This window comes from Brassica rapa, unplaced genomic scaffold (genome assembly GCF_000309985.2).
Source record: "Brassica rapa cultivar Chiifu-401-42 unplaced genomic scaffold, CAAS_Brap_v3.01 Scaffold0390, whole genome shotgun sequence".
Taxonomy (NCBI): Eukaryota; Viridiplantae; Streptophyta; class Magnoliopsida; order Brassicales; family Brassicaceae; genus Brassica; species Brassica rapa.
The window spans coordinates 34,064-54,692 of NW_022610332.1; the positions used below are offsets into that span (position 1 = coordinate 34,064).

The 20,629-nt window shown below is 44.3% G+C and overlaps 1 protein-coding gene across 1 annotated transcript; it reads left to right on the top strand.

Annotated features, from left to right (window-relative positions):
• On the top strand, window positions 1-3,424 carry LOC117130350 (vegetative cell wall protein gp1-like). The gene is made up of 3 exons (XM_033283238.1): window positions 1-6; window positions 71-547; window positions 3,395-3,424. Exons 1-3 carry the CDS (start codon window positions 1-3, stop codon window positions 3,422-3,424), a joined length of 513 nt encoding a protein of 170 aa, XP_033139129.1.
• The last annotated feature ends 17,205 nt before the right edge of the window (window positions 3,425-20,629 follow it).

The following is a 20,629-nucleotide window of genomic DNA, read 5'->3' on the forward strand; positions in this document are numbered from 1 at the left end:
ATGCTGGTTTGTTCCTTCTTTTATAAATAGATAGACCTGGGTAGAAACTTACCATGATCTTTTGTTGCAGATGCCACCGAGACAGGCACATCGTGGTGGACATTATCTACCGATACCTATTTCATCATCTTCAGACTCCTCGCCGCCATCTACTCCGGCACCACTTCCGACTTCTAGCTTTGAGGCTACACCTTCAGGCTCTAGCTTTGAGATTGACCCGTCTGAAGGGTCATATGATCAGACACCGGAGCACATTCCTTTGTCTCCAGACCCATACTTTATGGACATCGAGGTGGATGTGGTACACGATAGTCCAGTGCATGGAGATCATCCCGCAGCTCCTGCATCTCCTGCCGCTGATATTCCACCAGCTCCTGCCGCTCATATTCCACCGGCCCCTGCCGCACCTATTCCGGCAGCACAACCTCAACCAGCGCCAACCGATCCAGCTATGATAGCACTTCTGGAACTGATGGCTGAGATGGTGAGTTTGCAATATCAAGCACTGAATGCACAGCGAGAAGCACAGCGTGCTCAGCCAGCTCCAGTACCTACCACTTCTCACCCGGACTTCCTGAAGATAGTCATGATTATGAAGAACTTGGGGACGAAGCATTACCAGGGAGGCACTGATCCCTTTGAAGCTGATGCATGGCTTCACAATCTCGAGCAGAACTTTGCTGCAACCCGTTGTCCGGAAGAATTTAAAAAAGACGTGGCTGTTTACTATCTAGAGAAGGACGCCATCAGTTGGTGGTTATGCGTAGAGAGGAACTTTGGAGACTTCAATCTGAGTTGGGCTGACTTCCGTACAGCGTTCGTTCGAAAGTACTTCCCACCGGAAGCCCGTGATCGATTGGAGATTAAATTCATGGAGCTAGTTCAGGGAGGATTATCTGTTAGGAAGTATGAGGCAGAGTTCACCCGTCTCAGGAAGTATGTCCACTATGGTCGAGAGGACGAGATGATGATTATCCGTAAGTTCCTTCGAGGACTTAACCCATATATCAGGAGCAGACTTGAGGCAGTAGAGTTTCATAGGCTTGCTGATCTTGTTGAGCGTGCTGTAAACGTTGAGGAGGCCATTGCTGCTGAGAGAGCTTCTTCTAGCAATGCCACACAACCTAGACGTCCATCTGTTCCATTCCAGCCTCAGCCGCATTCTGCTGTGCAGCGAGGACGGGGAGGTAGAGCTTTTCGGGGAGGTCGATCTGGAGGTCCTAGACCTAGAACCCCAACTTGTTTCACTTGTGGCCAGCTGGGCCATGTTAGGAGAGATTGTCCGACCGTGGGACAGTTCCAACCGGCTGTACCATCTCACATCACTTGTTTCACGTGTGGAGAGCGAGGACATTACGCGACATCATGTCCACGCACTCATCTTGCTCAGCCTGTTGTTTCGAGTGCTCGACCCGCCAGACCAGTTAACCCACCTTTACCCTTACCTCCTGCTAAGCGTCAAGCCACTGCTGGTAGGGCTTACGCTTTAGAGTTACCAGGACCATCCGGACCACCTCAGGGTCCAATTTCAGGTTTGTTTTCTTACCCAATTGAGTGTTGCATAATTTTTTTTAATGATTTGTGAATTAGTGATATAAAAAAATAATAATAATAATAAAAGTGGTTGAGTAACTAATTGACGGTAAAGTCAATTATTGACAGGGACTTTGCTTGTGGGTGGAATATCCGCCCACATCCTTTTCGATTCAGGAGCAACACATAGTTTTGTAGCTCCCGAAGTAGCATCCCGATTCGATGGAGAATTCACTAAGGTGAATTTATCCATTCCTGTTCTAACTCCCGGAGATCAAGTTCTTGAAACTGAAGGCTGTATTCTAAGAGTTCCAATCATTATCCAAGATATGATTTTTCCGGCTGATTTGTTAGTTCTCCCCTTAGAGAGGTATGAGGTAATCTTAGGGATGGATTGGCTGTCAAGTTACCGAGCTCACCTTGATTGTGGTCGAGGGAAGATTGTTTTTGAGAGAGATACCCAACCCCCTTTAGCTTACCATGGCATAGTACCCAGTGTTGGAGCGTCATTAGTGTCAGCATTGAGAATTGAAAGCCTTTTGGAGAAGGGTGAAGAAGTATACTTAGTGACCTTAGTTGCTGGACCAGTAGAAGACGAGAAAGAGCAGAACATGGAAGAAATACCAGTAGTTAGAGAATATGAGGACGTGTTTAAGGCATTAGAGGGATTGCCGCCATCGAGGAGTAACCCCTTTAGTATAACCTTAGAACCCGGATCAGCTGCAATAGCAAAGGCACCATACCGAATGGCACCAGCAGAACTCGCTGAGTTGAAGCAGCAGTTAGCTGATTTGTTAGACAAATGTTTCATACGTCCTAGTTCATCACCATGGGGAGCACCCGTGCTATTTGTAAAGAAGAAAGACGGAAGCATGCGGTTATGTATTGATTATCGTGGAATCAATAACGTAACCATAAAAGACAAGTACCCACTCCAAAGAATTGATGAGCTGTTAGACCAGTTACAAGGCGCAAGCTGGTTTTCGAAGATTGATTTAGATTCGGGTTATCATCAGATTCCGATTTCCGAAGCCGATATCATGAAGACCACCTTTAGAACCCGCTATGGACACTTTGAGTTCGTAGTAATGCCTTTTGGTCTTACCAATGCCCCGGCTGCATTTATGCGACTGATGAATGAAGTATTTCGGGATTACCTGGATGAGTTTGTTATCATATTTATTGACGACATCCTCATATATTCCCGAAGTGCAGAAGAACACGAAAGGCATCTACGACTAGTTTTGGAGCGTCTCCGAGATCAAAAGCTTTTTGCTAAGCTTAGTAAATGTCGTTTCTGGAAAAGAGAAGTTGGCTTCTTAGGACATCGAGTGTCAGAAGAAGGAGTTTCCGTCGATCCAGAAAAGATAGCTGCTATTAAGGAATGGCCGCATCCGACTTCTGTTACCGAGATTCGAAGTTTTCTCGGATTGGCCGGCTATTACAGAAAGTTTGTCCAAGGATTTCCAAGCATATCAAAGCCTTTGACTCGTCTTACCGGTAAAGGGATTGCTTATGAATGAAGTATAGAAACCGAGAAAGCATTCGAAAAGTTAAAAGAAGCTTTGACGACTGCACCTATCTTAGCATTGCCTAAGCCTAACCAACCATACACCGTGTATACGGATGCATCTCATGTTGGTTTAGGTTGTGTGCTGATGCAGGAAGATAAGGTAATCGCCTATGCATCTAGGCAACTAAGAAAGCATGAAGTGAATTATCCGACACATGACCTAGAGATGGCTGCAGTAGTATTTGCCCTTCGGATTTGGCGATCGTACTTGTATGGTGAGAAGATCCAAGTGTTCACTGACCATAAAAGCCTTAAGTATCTTTTCACTCAACCTGATCTGAACCTAAGGCAAAGACGATGGATGGAGTTCATAGCTGATTATGATGACATGCAGATCCTATATCATCCAGGAAAATCCAGGAAAATCCAACGTTGTTGCAGATGCGTTGAGCAGAAGGAAAGTTGATGTAGATATTGAAAAAGAACTCCAGAACCTGGAAGCGGAACTCAAGATGATTAGTTTGGCTGCCTTAGAAGGAGAGGAAAGAGAACCTCTAGAACTACAAGCAGTAAGCCAAGCTGGTTTACTTTCTCGTATCCGAGAATATCAAATGAGAGATGTGAACCTGAAGAAGATACGAGAGCAGTTGAATGAAGGAAACTTCGGAGGATATCAAGTTGCAAGTGATGGAACTTTGTTACTCAATGGTCGAGTAACTGTTCCGAAAGGAGAAGGACTTCAAGAGGAGATTTTAAGGACTGCACACCATTCTCTCTTAAGCATTCATCCCGGGAGCACAAAGATGTATCGAGATATCAGAAGATATTACCACTGGCCAGGGATGAAGAGAGATGTTGCCATATGGGTTTCTCAGTGTCAGAGTTGCCAGCGGATAAAAGCTGAACACCAAGTCCCAGGTGGCTTACTTCAAAGCCTACCTATCCCTGAATGGAAATGGGATGCAGTAACAATGGACTTTATTTCTGGTTTACCTCGAGGACCCGGCCGTGGGAATGATGCTGTTTGGGTGATTGTCGATCGTCTCACCAAATCTGCTCATTTCCTACCAATGAAACTTACAGACAAAGTTGAGACGTTAGCAGAGCTGTATTTGGAGGAAATAGTAAAGCTTCATGGGGTACCAGCAAATATAGTTTCAGACCGAGACCCGCGCTTTACAGCTGAATTTTGGCGAGCCTTTCAACAAGCCTTGGAAACTGAATTGCATATGAGTACAGCATTTCATCCAGAAACCGATGGCCAAACCGAAAGAACCATTAGAACTCTGGAAGATTTGTTAAGGTTGTGTATCCTCGACTGGAATGGTCCTTGGGAAAAGTTTTTTGCCGCTGATAGAATTCTCCTACAACAATAGCTACCACTCTAGTATTGGAGTGTCACCATACGAAGCATTGTATGGTCGACCTTGTAGAACGCCAGTATGTTGGGCAGAAGTTGGTGAGAGAAGAATTCTTGGTCCAGAAATAGTAGATGAGGCTACAGAGAAAGTAAGGATAATTCAAACCAATATGAAGAAGGCTCAAGACCGACAAAAGAAGTATGCAGACCGCGGTAGAAGAGAAGTCATTTTTGCAGTAAATGATTTAGTCTTCTTGAAAGTAGCTGCACAAAAAGGAAAGGATCGATTTGGAAAAATTGGGAAGCTAGCTACTCGTTATATTGGGCCATACCGAATTGTCGCCAGAGTTGGAGAAGTAGCCTATAGACTAGAACTTCCACACGATATGCCTATGCATCCGGTATTTCATGTATCGATGTTGCGTAAGCATATACCAGATCCAAATATGGTCGAGCCGCAGCGACCAGAGAACTTGCAACCTAACCTCACTTATCCTGAAGGTCCTTTGCGAATAGGCGAGCGTCGTATCAAGAAATTGAAGAACAGGGAAATTTCACAAGTTCAAGTATTTTGGGGAAAGCGACAGAGAGTTGTTATAACATGGGAGGATGAAGATAAGTTCCGAGTTGATTATCCAGAACTCTTCTCAGATACCCCAGTCGTCCAGTAAAGGGTGTACACTTGTATTTTGAGAATTCGGGGACAAATTCTTTTAAGGGGGGAAGAGTGTAATAACCCTCATGAGCCAATAAATTTTTGGTCGACAAAAATCCCGCTCGACCAGTTTTTAGTTGGTTCAACAAGGATTAATAAAAATAAAAATCGACCCGGAAGATTTATTTCTCGAAGGGACTGTCTTGTGGTTGAAAGACCTTCACTTGATAGTTTGGTCGAGTCTTAAATATTCTGGTCGAATTTTTATTAAATTGGAAGAGATTTTCCGAGAACAAGACGAGAGCCAAAGACAAGGAATATTTGGTTGAAAAATTATTGAAAATTATCAACCAACTGCTACAATTAATTTTTGACCAGACTCATGTCTTCCACCAGCCTGCTTGCTTAGTCTTTAATCACATGACTTGCACCTGCCTGCTTGCCTAGCTTCTTCAGTAACTGTCACATGGCAATCACAAGCTGCCTGCTTGCCTTGTTTCTTAGATTGTCATGTGAGAAGCACATGAAAGGGCTGGAGTTTCTTCAGGTTAAGGAAAGGACAGCAGCTTGTGCTGAGAGTGCTGAAGCAGCTGGCCAGCTGTCCCCACTCAGCTTAGCTTTGTCCTGAGTGAAACCCTCACCTGAAGCAAGCTCACCTTATATTTAACCCCTCTCCAGCTGCTTCCCACGTTCAGAACCCTGCAGAAAAACCTAGAGAATTTCAGTGAGAAAGAGAGAAAGAAGAACATAAAAATCAGTGAGAAAATCAAGAAAATAAATCAAGAAAAAATTGGTGGTGACCTAATCTTCAACCTTAGCTCAGTTTGTTACCTTGAGAAAGATCAGAAGGTGAGATTTTTAAATAAAACCCTAGACCTAGTTGAGTTCAGATCATGATCAGACCTTGATCTTTCTCTTTGATCAGTCCAGCCACAAGCTTACCTTGGAGAAGAGGATCAGCTGAGGCCATCTAATCCTTTGGTTCATCTTGGTAAGCTTTGGTCTCCTTGCCTCAGTCAGTATCTGATCAGAACATTTGATGTTTAGTTTAGGTCTTGGTCGGATCAGTTGTTTAAGTTATGATACAGTTCACTTCTTGTTTAGTTTCGGTTTGAATCCATCTCCTAAAACAGTTTGCTAAGCTGTTATGGATTGATTGGAGAAACGAAACTAAACTCAGTCTGATCTTGTCTTGAACTGTTGTTAACTGAATAGAACTGAACTGATCTGATCTGGTATGAAAGGAACCGAGCTTGAACTGATTTGATTTAAGTTGTTTAGCTTGAACAGAACTGTCAGATTGTTGATGTTCTGAACCCAACCTTGCCCTGTTTTGATCAGCTAAGGTGTGGAGCTTTGCTAGTCCCATCCTATCCATTCAGTCTCTTAGTCCATTCAGCCTTGTTCAAGTGGAACTCAAGTCTTGTCCAAGCCAGTTTCAAGACTAATCTTTAGGTGAGTCTAGACAGATGTTGAGATAGATCATGAATGAGTCCTTGATTAAGTTAGTAAAGTGTCTGAATATTTAAGAATGGTGTTGTGTTTACTCATGCTAAACACTTTCACTTAAAGAATAATTTTAAAGTGAGGTTAATCCTAATCTTAGTACTTGTTCTCAAGTACTAATCATAAAATAATCATGGTTTTGATTATGGATTAATCTTGGTTTAATTAAGAATTAACCTTGGTTTAATTGAGAATTAATCTGAGATTAATTAAGGAGTAATCATGATTAATTAAGTACTAATCTTGGATTAATTAAAGATTAATATGAGATTAATTAAGGATTAATCTAGGATTAATTAAGAGTTAATTATGATTAATTAAGATTAATTATGAATTAATTTCAGAATGATTATGGAAGTAAAATCATGTGAAGTCTTGTTATATTCACTATCCCTAAAGCCCCCGCATTACCGTGACTTGGTCCTGCGAATGGAACAAGGTCATGAAGACACGATGATGGGGTAGCTCCCTGGAGACCGTGTACTGCATGACGATGCAGTGTCGGATTGTTCATACCGGACATTCGACAATGATGGTGATGCTAACTCACTAGTCTCGGTTAGCCTTAGTGGTTTCTCGGGTCTAGTATATATATTGTATTTTATGAGTATGGTAACGGGCGGGTGTTGTGGAAGTGATGTTTAAAATAAGAATTCACAATGATGATCGATATTAAAGTATAGTACTAGTACTTGCATGATCATGTATATGCATTTGATAATTGCTTGATTGTTATTGATTGTGTTGTGATTCTAGATTCACTGAGTAAACTAGTTGCTCATGACTCATTTGTGTGTGCAGGTAAACCTTAGGCGGGAGACACTTAAATCTTTTGGACGGAAGGAGCGGCCAACCAGCGGTAGTATTTTGTTGTCCTTGCAACGTACATTTTGATGTATATTTACTTAAAACGTTGTTGGGCGATAGGGCGTAGGGAAAACTATAACACTTTGTAAGATGTTTAAAGTAAATAAATAATGTATAAAAGATGTTAATAAATCACGAGTTCTCATATGATATTAGTCCTTGTCCGGGACGAACTAACTATCGAATATTGCTTTATCGGGTTGAAAAGCCTAGAGTAATATCCGATAGGAGTGTCTGTGTTCTTTGGTTGTTGGTCTAAGGTGATCGGATTTATTTCGAGAACCTCGGGTCGACCATCAGGGAACATCGACCGTGTCATTTCCGGTTTTCTACGATCGGGGGTGTCACAAAGGTGGTATCAGATCACCCTCCTCAAAGATCACCTCCTTTCTCTTCCTGTTGGCATATCTTTTGTACCCTTCGGTTTTGGCTGCAATGTTTGCATGAACCTGCTCATGTAACTTCTTGATAGTGTCTGCTTTCCTTTTGCCATCTGTGCTAACTCTTTCACTCAAAGGTAAAGGCAAAAGATCAAGTGGAGATAAGGGATTAAAGCCATAAACGACTTCAAAAGGAGAGAACTTAGTAGCAGAATGCATAGCATGGTTATAAGCAAACTCAACATGAGGCAAACATTCTTCCCAATGCTTAAGGTTTTTCTTAACCAATGATCTAAGCAATGCAGACAAAGTTCTATTCACTACTTCAGTTTGGCCATCAGTTTGTGGGTGACAAGTCGTAGAGAACATCAATCTGGTTCCTAATTTAGACCACAAAGTTTTCCAAAAATAGCTAAGGAACTTAGCATCACGATCAGAGACAATGGTCTTAGGCATACCATGCAATCTAACAATTTCCCTAAAGAACAATTCAGCAACTTGCACAGCATCATCAGTTTTATGACATGGAATGAAATGAGCCATTTTTGAAAACCTATCCACAACCACAAAGATAGAGTCTCGGCCAGTTTTAGTCCTAGGCAAACCAAGAACAAAATCCATAGAAATATCTACCCAAGGATGAGAAGGAATGGGTAGAGCCGAATACAAACCGTGATTAGATGTCTTGGTTTTGGATTTCTTACAGATCACACATCGGCCACAAATCCTGTCAACGTCCTTCATCAAGCTTGGCCAGTAGAAGTGATCATAAACCGTCTTGTATGTCTTCTTCACTCCAAAGTGTCCCGTAAGACCTCCTCCATGAGATTCCCTGAGAAACAACTCCCTCAAAGAACATTGGGGCACACACAAGCGGTTATCAAAGAACAAAAATCCAGAACTTTGATAGTATTTTCCATAAGCCACTTTGGAACTTTTCTGAAATATTTCTTTGAAATCCGGATCAGTCACATACAAGTCTTTGATAAATTCAAAACCAAGTAGTTTAGTTTCAAGGGCTGAAAGAAGAGTATACCTTCGGGACAAAGCATCAGCCACAACATTTTCCTTACCTTGCTTGTACTTGATAACATAAGGAAATGTCTCAATGAACTCAACCCAACGTGCGTGTCTCTTGTTCAGTTTCTGTTGACCCTTAAGATGTCTCAAGGACTGGTTGTTCGTGTGGATAACAAACTCCTTAGGCCAAAGATAGTGTTGCCACGTTTGGAGAGCTCTCACCAAAGCATATAGCTCCTGGTCATACGTGGGGTAGTTGAGTGTGGCACCTCCAAGCTTCTCACTGAAGTAAGCAATGGGTTTCCTATCCTGCATCAAGACAGCACCAATCCCAACTCCGGAAGCATCACATTCAATCTCAAAAGTTTTAGAAAAATCAGGAAGTACAAGTAAAGGAGCATGAGTCAACTTCACTTTTAACATCTGAAAAGCTTTTTCTTGGGCTTGTTCCCATTTGAAACCGACGTTCTTCTTGATCACTTCAGTCAGAGGAGCAGCAATGGAACTGAAGTCCGGAACAAACCGTCTATAGAAACTGGCCTGACCATGAAAACTTCTTACCTCGCCCACGGTCGAAGGACTTGGCCAGTCTCGGATGGCTTTGATTTTCTCCTCGTCCACTCTAAGTCCATCAGCACCTACAACAAAACCTAAGAACACCACGTGATCTGTTCCAAAAGAGCATTTACCAAGATTGGCAAAGAGTTTTTCTTTCCTAAGAACTTCAAGAACAGATTTGAGATGCATCTTATGATCTTCAAAGTTCTTGCTATAGACAAGAATGTCATCAAAGTAGACAACAACAAAATGACCTATGAATGACCTCAAGACATGATTCATCAAACGCATGAAAGTGCTAGGTGCATTAGTAAGACCAAATGGCATAACAAGCCATTCATACAATCCTAACTTGGTTTTAAATGCGGTTTTCCACTCATCACCTTCCTTCATCCTAATCTGGTGATAGCCACTTTTCAAATCAATTTTAGAAAAGACACATGATCCATGCAACTCATCAAGCATGTCGTCTAGTCTAGGGATGGGATGCCTATACTTTACCGTGATGTTGTTGATGGTACGGCAGTCCACACACATGCGCCAAGAACCATCCTTTTTGGGCACGAGAAGGACAGGAACGGCACAAGGACTGAGGTTTTCCCGGATGTAGCCTTTCTCAAGAAGGTCACTGTAGAAACCCGTTAAAAAAAAAAGGAGAGAGAATGGTCGAGTACCTATGTGGTGGTCGAGTCGTGGGCGATCAAGAAGTTTTGAAGTACGAAGTGGGCGAAGAAGTGATCGTGAGTTAACTATGGGTCGAATAAGTTGCTCGACCATAGTTAGAAGATGTCTTAGATTAATGAGAAGAACGTTTTCGAAGCATAACATTTTTGGAAGCATGACGGTTTAGAAGCTCGACGTTTTGGAAGAATGACGTTTCTTCAGCATGAAGTTTTCCGCAAAACTTCATATCAGCGGAATATTATTTCGAAGACATTGGAAACATGATGGGAATTAAGCACGACGGGAAGTAAGCACGACGGGAAGCAAGCACGAAGGGATTGAAGCACGACGGGAAAACCCGAAATTGGACGAAAACCCTAATTTCGGTATTATGAAATTTTTCGAGGAAGCCGGAGGCTCAGGACATATTTTCCCTCAACTTCAGAGATCAAGTGGAGTTTATTAAAATTGTTCTGAGCATCAGAAAGGGTGTAGAAAAATATTTGGGATTGATCGCGGGACGAAAATTCACTAGAATGGTCGAAATCAGGCGAATGGACCGAAAAGCTCAGTTGCATGGGTTCAGAACGTGGTGTCAACCATCTAACAAGCTCAGTGTCTACAGAAGCTCGAGGTGTCGCCATGCATGGAAGCTGCACATGCAGCTTGACATGTCGAAGCACGAGGTGGATCGGCCAAGCACGAGATGTCGCGACGCATGCAACCGAAGCATGTTGATCGACATGTGTGAGGATGTGTGGCGCCTTGCATGAGCTCCAGTCATGCAGCCTGACATCTGGGAGGAGTGGTGGCGTCCTGCATGTGTCCTGGACATGCAGCCAGCCATGTGGAGCACGAGGTGGATTGGGCAAGCACGAGATGTCGCGACGCATGCAACCGAAGCATGCTGATCGACATGTGTGAGGATGTGTGGCGCCTTGCATGAGCTCCAGTCATGCAGCCTGACATCTGGGAGGAGTGGTGGAGTCGTGCATGTGTCCTGGACATGCAGCCAGCCATGTGGAGCACGAGGTGTCGCCGTGCATGCGTCTGGAGCCATGCGGAGCGACACACAGGCTGCCACCAACCTGAAGCTGATTGGCTGGTGTTTCCTATAAATACCCCACGACCCCAGCTCATTTCTTCACATCCAGACCTGTCCAAACCAAGTTAAAAACATGAGATAAAGGTAGAAAAAGAAAGCAAACGATTCCGAGCTATATCGAGAGTTTTAGAGAGTTTTCGAGGTCAGTTCTCTACTGATTTCGAGTCAGCGCCTAGGGAAGGTTCTGTCCAACTGAAGGTCAATCAAATGAAGATCAGCTCAGATGGGAATCAAGTCAACGTGGCCAGAGAGAAATAGAGAGAAAAGCAAAGTGGTCGACCTAGAGTGTAGTTGATTCTAACCGAGAAGGCCAGTTCCGTTCGATCGACGATTCTCTACGATTGTGACGCGGAAGCTCTGTCCAAATGATTTCGTCCAGGCCAGTCAGTTCCTTTGATGATCAAGTGGAGGTGCTGTCCGGAGTTAGTTCTGATCCACGGGTTCAGATCAGTCAAATTTCTGCTCGATACTCCGCCGGGAAGTCTAAAGAACTGTCCAGAAGCTAGAGGAGGTTCTGTCCGAGTCCAGATCAGTCCGTCCAGACCTGTTAGTGTCTTCATGATCAAGCCGGGGGTCTTTCCAAGTCGAGGTCAGTTCAGTCCAGTCCAGTCAAGGCGTCCCTTGGGTTTTGGCCAAGTCCTCTCCGATCAACCAGCTACTTCTCGCCTAGAACACTGTGAGTTGGTTTGTTTTAATTCCACTTGGAATTTAGGGTAGATCGAGTCTGCATATAGATTAGAATGATCACGCTATTGAATGGTAGAGTCCTTAGGGTTATTTTATTTATGGAACCGGACTCAGTTTAGCAAGGGCTAAGCTGAGATGAATGGAATTAAGACTGAGTTGATAACCTGATTAGGACTAAGATTAGGATGCATCATGTTTTATATTCTTGCGTGTGATATGGTTGAGTGCAGGTTCCCGTTATCTTTAAAGATAGTTTCTCAGCCAGAGGCTGGACTATCTGGGTAACGGTTTGATTGAGTTGGTTATTGATATTATTGTTTAGTAGTTAATACTAAGGGTCTTTGGTCATATAGGCCGGACTACTGGTACTATTGGTTTGTGTTGTAGAGTTGAGTGTCTAGTTAGGATCTGGAACTTTATCGTTATGTTAGGTTCTAGATTGAGTTTGTGTTGTGTGAGTGGTGCCGACAGTATGTGCGTAACCCGCCCATACTAGGCTTGTTTGGGGTTGATTAGTGTTTCCTCGCCCTCGTATTCAGCGGGTTCAAGGAAACCCCTTATTCGCTGGATCGGGAAGACTCAGAGAGATGGGATCATGGCCTATGGCTGAGTGATTACACGACGGTGTAATGTGGCAGTGACCCGAAGGACTGTGGGCTGTCGCGCGGTGACCCGAAGGACTGTGGGCCGCGGTCGGTTGAAAGTTCCTTCTTCTGGCCTTTGTGGTAGGGAGATAGGATATTGCCGATAGAGAGGAGGAACACGATGTCACCAGGGCCCAGGTTAGAGTGTTGTGTTAGAGTGTCGTAAGGGTTATGGAACCCTCGAGTCAGTGTAGCACCGATATACGGTGTTACGAGTTAGATCGAGTCGTAGATACTCATAGTTATTATTGTGATTGTGGTTGATTGATTTGCTTGCAGGTTCTGACATTAAGTCCTAAGTCTGGTTTAGGTACCGGATTAGGCTTGGTGTGTATTTGGTTATTGTAGGCCTGACGTTGGCCTGTATGTGTTTGAGTGATTGCTTGTGAAGGGTGGTGGATATTAAAGCTATGCGGTATCATTGGTTGGCCGATCATGTTCTTGTTTGATTGTTGGTCGATCGATTAATGATACTTGCATAGTCTAAGTGTCTAACACTACATGAGTATTGAACTCAGGCGTATATACGGTTAACTAGGGATTGTTTGTTGACTTGTTTTAATGCAGGTTCCCGTTACTTGAAGTTAGATCATGGCAGGAGGCCAAGTCTAACTTAGTAACGGTTTGCTTAGCCTTAGCTTTTATTGCATGCTAGGGCTAGATTGATTGTTATTTTGGGTTGTCTGGGTAGAGTCTAGGTTGCGGGTAGAGGCCGCCAACTCACTGAGTAATACTAGATTACTCATCCAACTCTGTTGTCCTTTTTGCAGGTCGCTTTAGGCAAGGATGATCGGATAGCTTGGTGCTGGACGTTAGGACCGCCGGTGTAGATTTTCATGCCTTTTGTAAACGGTATTGTGAATTGTGTTATGTTGACTCGATTTGGCATTAGGCCGGGCCCAGTCTTGAATTATTCAATGTATGAATATTTCTTGAATCAATAAAAGTAATTGTTTTATATGCGCTTCATGAGTACTCTGATATTTGACTAGTCCGGTCTAACACAACGTTAGGTCGAGGTACGGGTTGAAAAGCCTTAGGCCTTGATCTAACGGAAAACGCTAACTCTAGGTATGGGTTGCAAAGCCTTATGCCTTGACGCAGCGGGACGAGTTAGTGGATGAACTGGTCTAGGTCGTGGAGTAAAGTTTATGACTCTGACCGGATTGTCCCTAGCCCGTCACGTAGCGCTTCCGGACCATGGTGTTGGGTTGGACGGTCAGTCATGTTCTTGTTTGATTGTTGGCTGGCCGGTTGGCCTTTCATCTCCAACCCTTGGAGTGGGTCGTCCGTCGGGCATGTTCTTGTTTGATTGTTGGCCGGTGGATCAACCTATGCTTAGGACGGTTCGGGGGTGTTACAGAGGTGGTATCAAAGCATGGTTTCGTCCATGCTTCCGGAACTCATGATTTAATCGGTTTTAAATATTTATCGAGTCAAAATGAATCACAAAAGGCATTAGGGAAACCGGTCACGTCCAGCGATAGGATTTGTGGTTTTAGGAAATTAGGATTGAGATAATGGAATCTAGAACTGTTAGGTTGCTTGGGTAGAACTGTTAGGTTGCTGGTTAGAATAGCGGTTAGGTTGCATTGTTAGTATTTTCTAGGTTAGTAGATTATTTGATTTATTGTCTACTAACTTGCATGTTAAGTGTTCTTTTGAGTTGCAGCGAGTAAGTATGTTTGTTGATCGGAACTTTAAGGGATGAAAACCTTAAAGTGGAGGGAGTTCGATGCCAAACCCAAACCCGAAGCGAAAGAGTGGAGGCAGATTCAGAGAACTGGACAGTGGTATGGACTGGACAGATGGGAGGAAACAAAACTTCGTTGGGAAAGGACTTCATCAGTAGTTGGGAAAACAAAGATCGAGAAAATGGTTGGACTAATCAGGAACGAGCATGGACAAGATCGTATCAGGGCAATGAGTGTGTTATGGCAGAGTAAAAGAAAGAGGATGACTCAGTGATCATTCAACTGAAGAGATATAAAGACAATTGTGGAGGCCTTGAAGAGGACACTCAAGGAACCGTGGTGGACAGAGTAAAGAGGTTATGGAGACGAGGGGAGAATGTTGTGAAGACAAGCAATTGCGCAACTAAGAATTCGAGGACGAATTCTATTAAGGAGGGGAGAATGTAGAAACCCGTTAAAAAAAAAAAGAAGAGAGAATGGTCGAGTACCTATGTGGTGGTCGAGTCGTGGGCGATCAAGAAGTTTTGAAGTACGAAGTGGGCGAAGAAGTGATCGTGAGTTAACTATGGGTCGAATAAGTTGCTCGACCATAGTTAGAAGATGTCTTAGATTAATGAGACAAACGTTTTCGAAGCATAACATTTTTGGAAGCATGACGGTTTAGAAGCTCGACGTTTTGGAAGAATGACGTTTCTTCAGCATGAAGTTTTCCGCAAAACTTCACATCAGCGGAATATTATTTCGAAGACATTGGAAACATGATGGGAATTAAGCACGACGGGAAGTAAGCACGACGGGAAGCAAGCACGAAGGGATTGAAGCACGACGGGAAAACCCGAAATTGGACGAAAACCCTAATTTCGGTATTATGAAATTTTTCGAGGAAGCCGGAGGCTCAGGACATATTTTCCCTCAACTTCAGAGATCAAGTGGAGTTTATTAAAATTGTTCTGAGCATCAGAAAGGGTGTAGAAAAATATTTGGGATTGATCGCGGGACGAAAATTCACTGGAATGGTCGAAATCAGGCGAATGGACCGAAAAGCTCGAGGTGGCTTGTTGCATGGGTTCAGAACGTGGTGTCAACCATATAACAAGCTCAGTGTCTACAGAAGCTCGAGGTGTCGCCATGCATGGAAGCTGCACATGCAGCTTGACATGTCGAAGCACGAGGTGGATCGGCCAAGCACGAGATGTCGCGACGCATGCAACCGAAGCATGTTGATCGACATGTGTGAGGATGTGTGGCGCCTTGCATGAGCTCCAGTCATGCAGCCTGACATCTGGGAGGAGTGGTGGCGTCCTGCATGAGTCCTGTACATGCAGCCAGCCATGTGGAGCACGAGGTGGATTGGCCAAGCACGAGATGTCGCGACGCATGCAACCGAAGCATGCTGATCGACATGTGTGAGGAAGTGTGGCGCCTTGCATGAGCTCCAGTCATGCAGCCTGACATCTGGGAGGAGTGGTGGCGTCGTGCATGTGTCCTGGACATGCAGCCAGCCATGTGGAGCACGAGGTGTCGCAGTGCATGCGTCTGGAGCCATGCGGAGCGACACACGGGCTGCCACCAACCTGAAGCTGATTGGCTGGTGTCTCCTATAAATACCCCATGACCCCAGCTCATTTCTTCACATCCAGACCTGTCCAAACCAAGTTAAAAACATGAGATAAAGGTAGAAAAAGAAAGCAAACGATTCCGAGCTATATCGAGAGTTTTAGAGAGTTTTCGAGGTCAGTTCTCTACTGATTTCGAGTCAGCGCCTAGGGAAGGTTCTGTCCAACTGAAGGTCAATCAAATGAAGATCAGCTCAGATGGGAATCAAGTCAACGTGGCCAGAGAGAAATAGAGAGAAAAGCAAAGTGGTCGACCTAGAGTGTAGTTGATTCTAACCGAGAAGGCCAGTTCCGTTCGATCGACGATTCTCTACGATTGTGACGCGGAAGCTCTGTCCTAATGATTTCGTCCAGGCCAGTCAGTTCCATTGATGATCAAGTGGAGGTGCTGTCCGGAGTTAGTTCTGATCCACGGGTTCAGATCAGTCAAAGTTCTGCTCGATACTCCGCCGGGAAGTCCAAAGAACTGTCCAGAAGCTAGAGGAGGTTCTGTCCGAGTCCAGATCAGTCCGTCCAGACCTGTTAGTGTCTTCATGATCAAGCCGAGAGTCTTTCCAAGTCGAGGTCAGTTCAGTCCAGTCCAGTCAAGGCGTCCCTTGGGTTTTGGCCAAGTCCTCTCCGATCAACCAGCTGCTTCTCGCCTAGAACACTGTGAGTTGGTTTGTTTATATTCCACTTGGAATTTAGGGTAGATCGAGTCTGCATATAGATTAGAATGATCACGCTATTGAATGGTAGAGTCCTTAGGGTTATTTTATTTATGGAACCGGACTCAGTTTAGCAAGGGCTAAGCTGAGATGAATAGAATTAAGACTGAGTTGATAACCTGATTAGGACTAAGATTAGGATGCATCATGTTTTATATTCTTGCGTGTGATATGGTTGAGTGCAGGTTCCCGTTATCTTTAAAGATAGTTTCTCAGCCGGAGGCTGGACTATCTCGGTAACGGTTTGATTGAGTTGGTTATTGATATTATTGTTTAGTAGTTAGTACTAAGGGTCTTTGGTCATATAGGCCGGACTACTGGTCCTATTGGTTTGTGTTGTAGAGTTGAGTGTCTAGTTAGGATCTGGAACTTTATCGTTATGTTAGGTTCTAGATTGAGTTTGTGTTGTGTGAGTGGTGCCGACAGTATGTGCGTAACCCGCCCATACTAGGCTTGTTTGGGGTTGATTAGTGTTTTCTCGCCCTCGTATTCAGCGGGTTCAAGGAAACCCCTTATTCGCTGGATCGGGAAGACTCAGAGAGACGGGATCATGGCCTATGGCTGAGTGATTACACGACGGTGTAATGTGGCAGTGACCCGAAGGACTGTGGGCTGTCGCGCGGTGACCCGAAGGACTGTGGGCCGCGGTCGGTTGAAAGTTCCTTCTTCTGGCCTTTGTGGTAGGGAGATAGGATATTGCCGATAGAGAGGAGGAACACGATGTCACCAGGGCCCAGGTTAGAGTGTTGTGTTAGAGTGTCGTAAGGGTTATGGAACCCTCGAGTCAGTGTAGCACCGATATACGGTGTTACGAGTTAGATCGAGTCGTAGATACTCATAGTTATTATTGTGATTGTGGTTGATTGATTTGCTTGCAGGTTCTGACATTAAGTCCTAAGTCTGGTTTAGGTACCGGATTAGGCTTGGTGTGTATTTGGTTATTGTAGGCCTGACGTTGGCCTGTATGTGTTTGAGTGATTGCTTGTGAAGGGTGGTGGATATTAAAGCTATGCGGTATCATTGGTTGGCCGATCATGTTCTTGTTTGATTGTTGGTCGATCGATTAATGATACTTGCATAGTCTAAGTGTCTAACACTACATGAGTATTGAACTCAGGCGTATATACGGTTAACTAGGGATTGTTTGTTGACTTGTTTTAATGCAGGTTCCCGTTACTTGAAGTTAGATCATGGCAGGAGGCCAAGTCTAACTTAGTAACGGTTTGCTTAGCCTTAGCTTTTATTGCATGCTAGGGCTAGATTGATTGTTATTTTGGGTTGTCTGGGTAGAGTCTAGGTTGCGGGTAGAGGCCGCCAACTCACTGAGTAATACTAGATTACTCATCCAACTCCGTTGTCCTTTTTGCAGGTCGCTTTAGGCAAGGATGATCGGATAGCTTGGTGCTGGACGTTAGGACCGCCGGTGTAGATTTTCATGCCTTTTGTAAACGGTATTGTGAATTGTGTTATGTTGACTCGATTTGGCATTAGGCCGGGCCCAGTCTTGAATTATTCAATGTATGAATATTTCTTGAATCAATAAAAGTAATTGTTTTATATGCGCTTCATGAGTACTCTGATATTTGACTAGTCCGGTCTAACACAACGTTAGGTCGAGGTACGGGTTGAAAAGCCTTAGGCCTTGATCTAACGGAAAACGCTAACTCTAGGTATGGGTTGCAAAGCCTTATGCCTTGACGCAGCGGGACGAGTTAGTGGATGAACTGGTCTAGGTCGTGGAGTAAAGTTTATGACTCTGACCGGATTGTCCCTAGCCCGTCACGTAGCGCTTCCGGACCATGGTGTTGGGTTGGACGGTCAGTCATGTTCTTGTTTGATTGTTGGCTGGCCGGTTGGCCTTTCATCTCCAACCCTTGGTGTGGGTCGTCCGTCGGTCATGTTCTTGTTTGATTTTTGGCCGGTGGATCAACCTATGCTTAGGACGGTTCGGGGGTGTTACAGTCACCAATCTGTTTCTGAAGTTCCTTGGTCTCTACCGGATTGGTACGGTAAGCTGGCCGGTTTGGTAAAGACGCGCCTGGAACAAGGTCGATCTGATGCTCAATGCCTCGTACTGGAGGTAATCCCTTAGGATTCTCATCTGGAAAAACATCAGAATACTTCTGCAAAACATCTAAAAGTTCACTCGGAATCTCCGGTGCAAGGTCAGAAGAAGAAGCCATAAGAGATTCTTTGTACACAAGTAAAAGAAATGGCTTTTGAGAGTAAAGAGATCTCTTGACCTGACTTTGTTTGATATAGAAATTGGAGTTCCGTTGGGATGATTCAGGTTCATCTGGCTTAGTTTCCTTGTCACGGTTCCTCTTGAGCTGGATCTGATCTTGATGAACCTCCAAAGGTGTCAAAGGAACAAGCGTGATCTTCTTCCCTTTATGATCAAAGGAGTGTCGGTTTGTGAAGCCATCATGCACGGCTCTCTTATCGAATTGCCATGGCCGGCCCAAGAGAATGTGGCATGCGTCCGTAGGAAGAACGTTGCAAATGACCTCGTCCTCATATCGGCCAATGGTAATAGGGACAGTGACTTGCTCTTTCACATACTGTTCTCCAGCCTCGTTTAGCCATTCCAACCTGAAAGGACGAGAGAGAGGCCGAGTAGCAAGTCCTAGTTTCCTGACAAGAGTGTCACTAGCAACATTAGTACAACTCCCACCATCAATAATCAAAGAGCAAACCTTTTCAGAAACTAAACATCGAGAATGAAAGAGATTCTCCCTTTGTTCCTTTTCATTGTTTTTGGGTTGGACACTCAGAGTTCTTCTTGTGACAAGTAGAGGGCCATGAGCTGGATAGTCGAAGCAAGGCTCCTCATCATAGATCGGGTCGGACTCATGATCAAAGGCTGGGTCGGAACCATCGACCAAGCGGTCGCCCGTCTCATCGAAAATAGACTCGACCATGCCTTTCCTAGCAACGAGTAGTGGCCTCTTCATCAAAGATAGGACGAAGATCTTCTTTGTTCTCCTGCTCATCCTCAGATTCAACTTCTCCATTCTCCGTAAGAATCATCACTCGTTGGTTGGGACAGTTTTTGGCAAAATGTCCTAGACCTTGACATTTGAAACACCTAATGTCTCTTGCTCGGCCAGAAGTATCAACTGCCTTTCCTTTGTCATCACGAGCATGGACATTGTATCACCCCCAAACCGTTCTAGGCATAGGTCAACCCACCGGCCAACAATCAAACAAGAACATGACCGACGGCCCGACCGTCAACCAAGGCTCAGGAGCGCTACAAGACGGGTTAACGGGCAATCCAGCCAAAGTTACAAAAGTGCAATTCGTAACTAGGCCAGGCCGCCCACTAACACGTCCCGTCAGACCAAAGCATAAGGCTTCTCAACCCGTACTCCAATCTGACGTTGTGTTAGCTCGGACAAGCTAATATCAGAACAACAAGGCAGTTTCACAAAACATTCGCTTTATTTACCTTATATAATATCTGGTTTACAATACACAAAATATTATACAAGTGGTGGCATGCCAAGAAAGCGAAAGTACATACTTATAGTCTGAAAGCGTCTTAAGCAAAAAGATGCAAATCTACACCAGCCAGCCTAGCCTCCCGCGCTTTCTACGAGCTCACTACTGGTCACCTGAAAACAACAATGAGTGAGGAGTGAGTAATCTAGCATTACTCAGCGAGTTACAATCCCCCACTAACAAATACAACCCCTCGCTATCCCACCCCAAACAATCTAAAGCGTGAGGTTCACCTAACAACACAATTTAATAACAATAAGCAATATTCAAAATACGCAGCGGTAAACCATAGCAAGATAACTAGCATTACGCTAATTACTAGCTTATCACCAAACTCAAACTCGATTTAAACCAGGATTTAACAACCCAAAACACGATATAATATATATAACAAAATCGGGCCCTGGTGACGTTAGGTTCCTCCTTCACTATCGGCAATATCCTATCTCCCTACCACAAAGGCCGGAAGAAGGAACTTTCAACCGACCGCGGCCCACAGTCCTTCGGGTTACCGCGCGACAGCCCACAGTCCTTCGGGTCACTGTCCCATTACACCGTCGTGTAATACTCAGCCATAGTACATGACACCGTTCGTCTGAGTCTTCCCGATCCAGCGA

Bases quoted from the DNA above. Each gene is read 5' to 3' on its own strand.
- LOC117130350 (XM_033283238.1), top strand. The intron at 548-3,394 runs GTACCTACCACT...TCTGAACCTAAG, and splicing joins AGCGTGCTCAGCCAGCTCCA to GCAAAGACGATGGATGGAGT.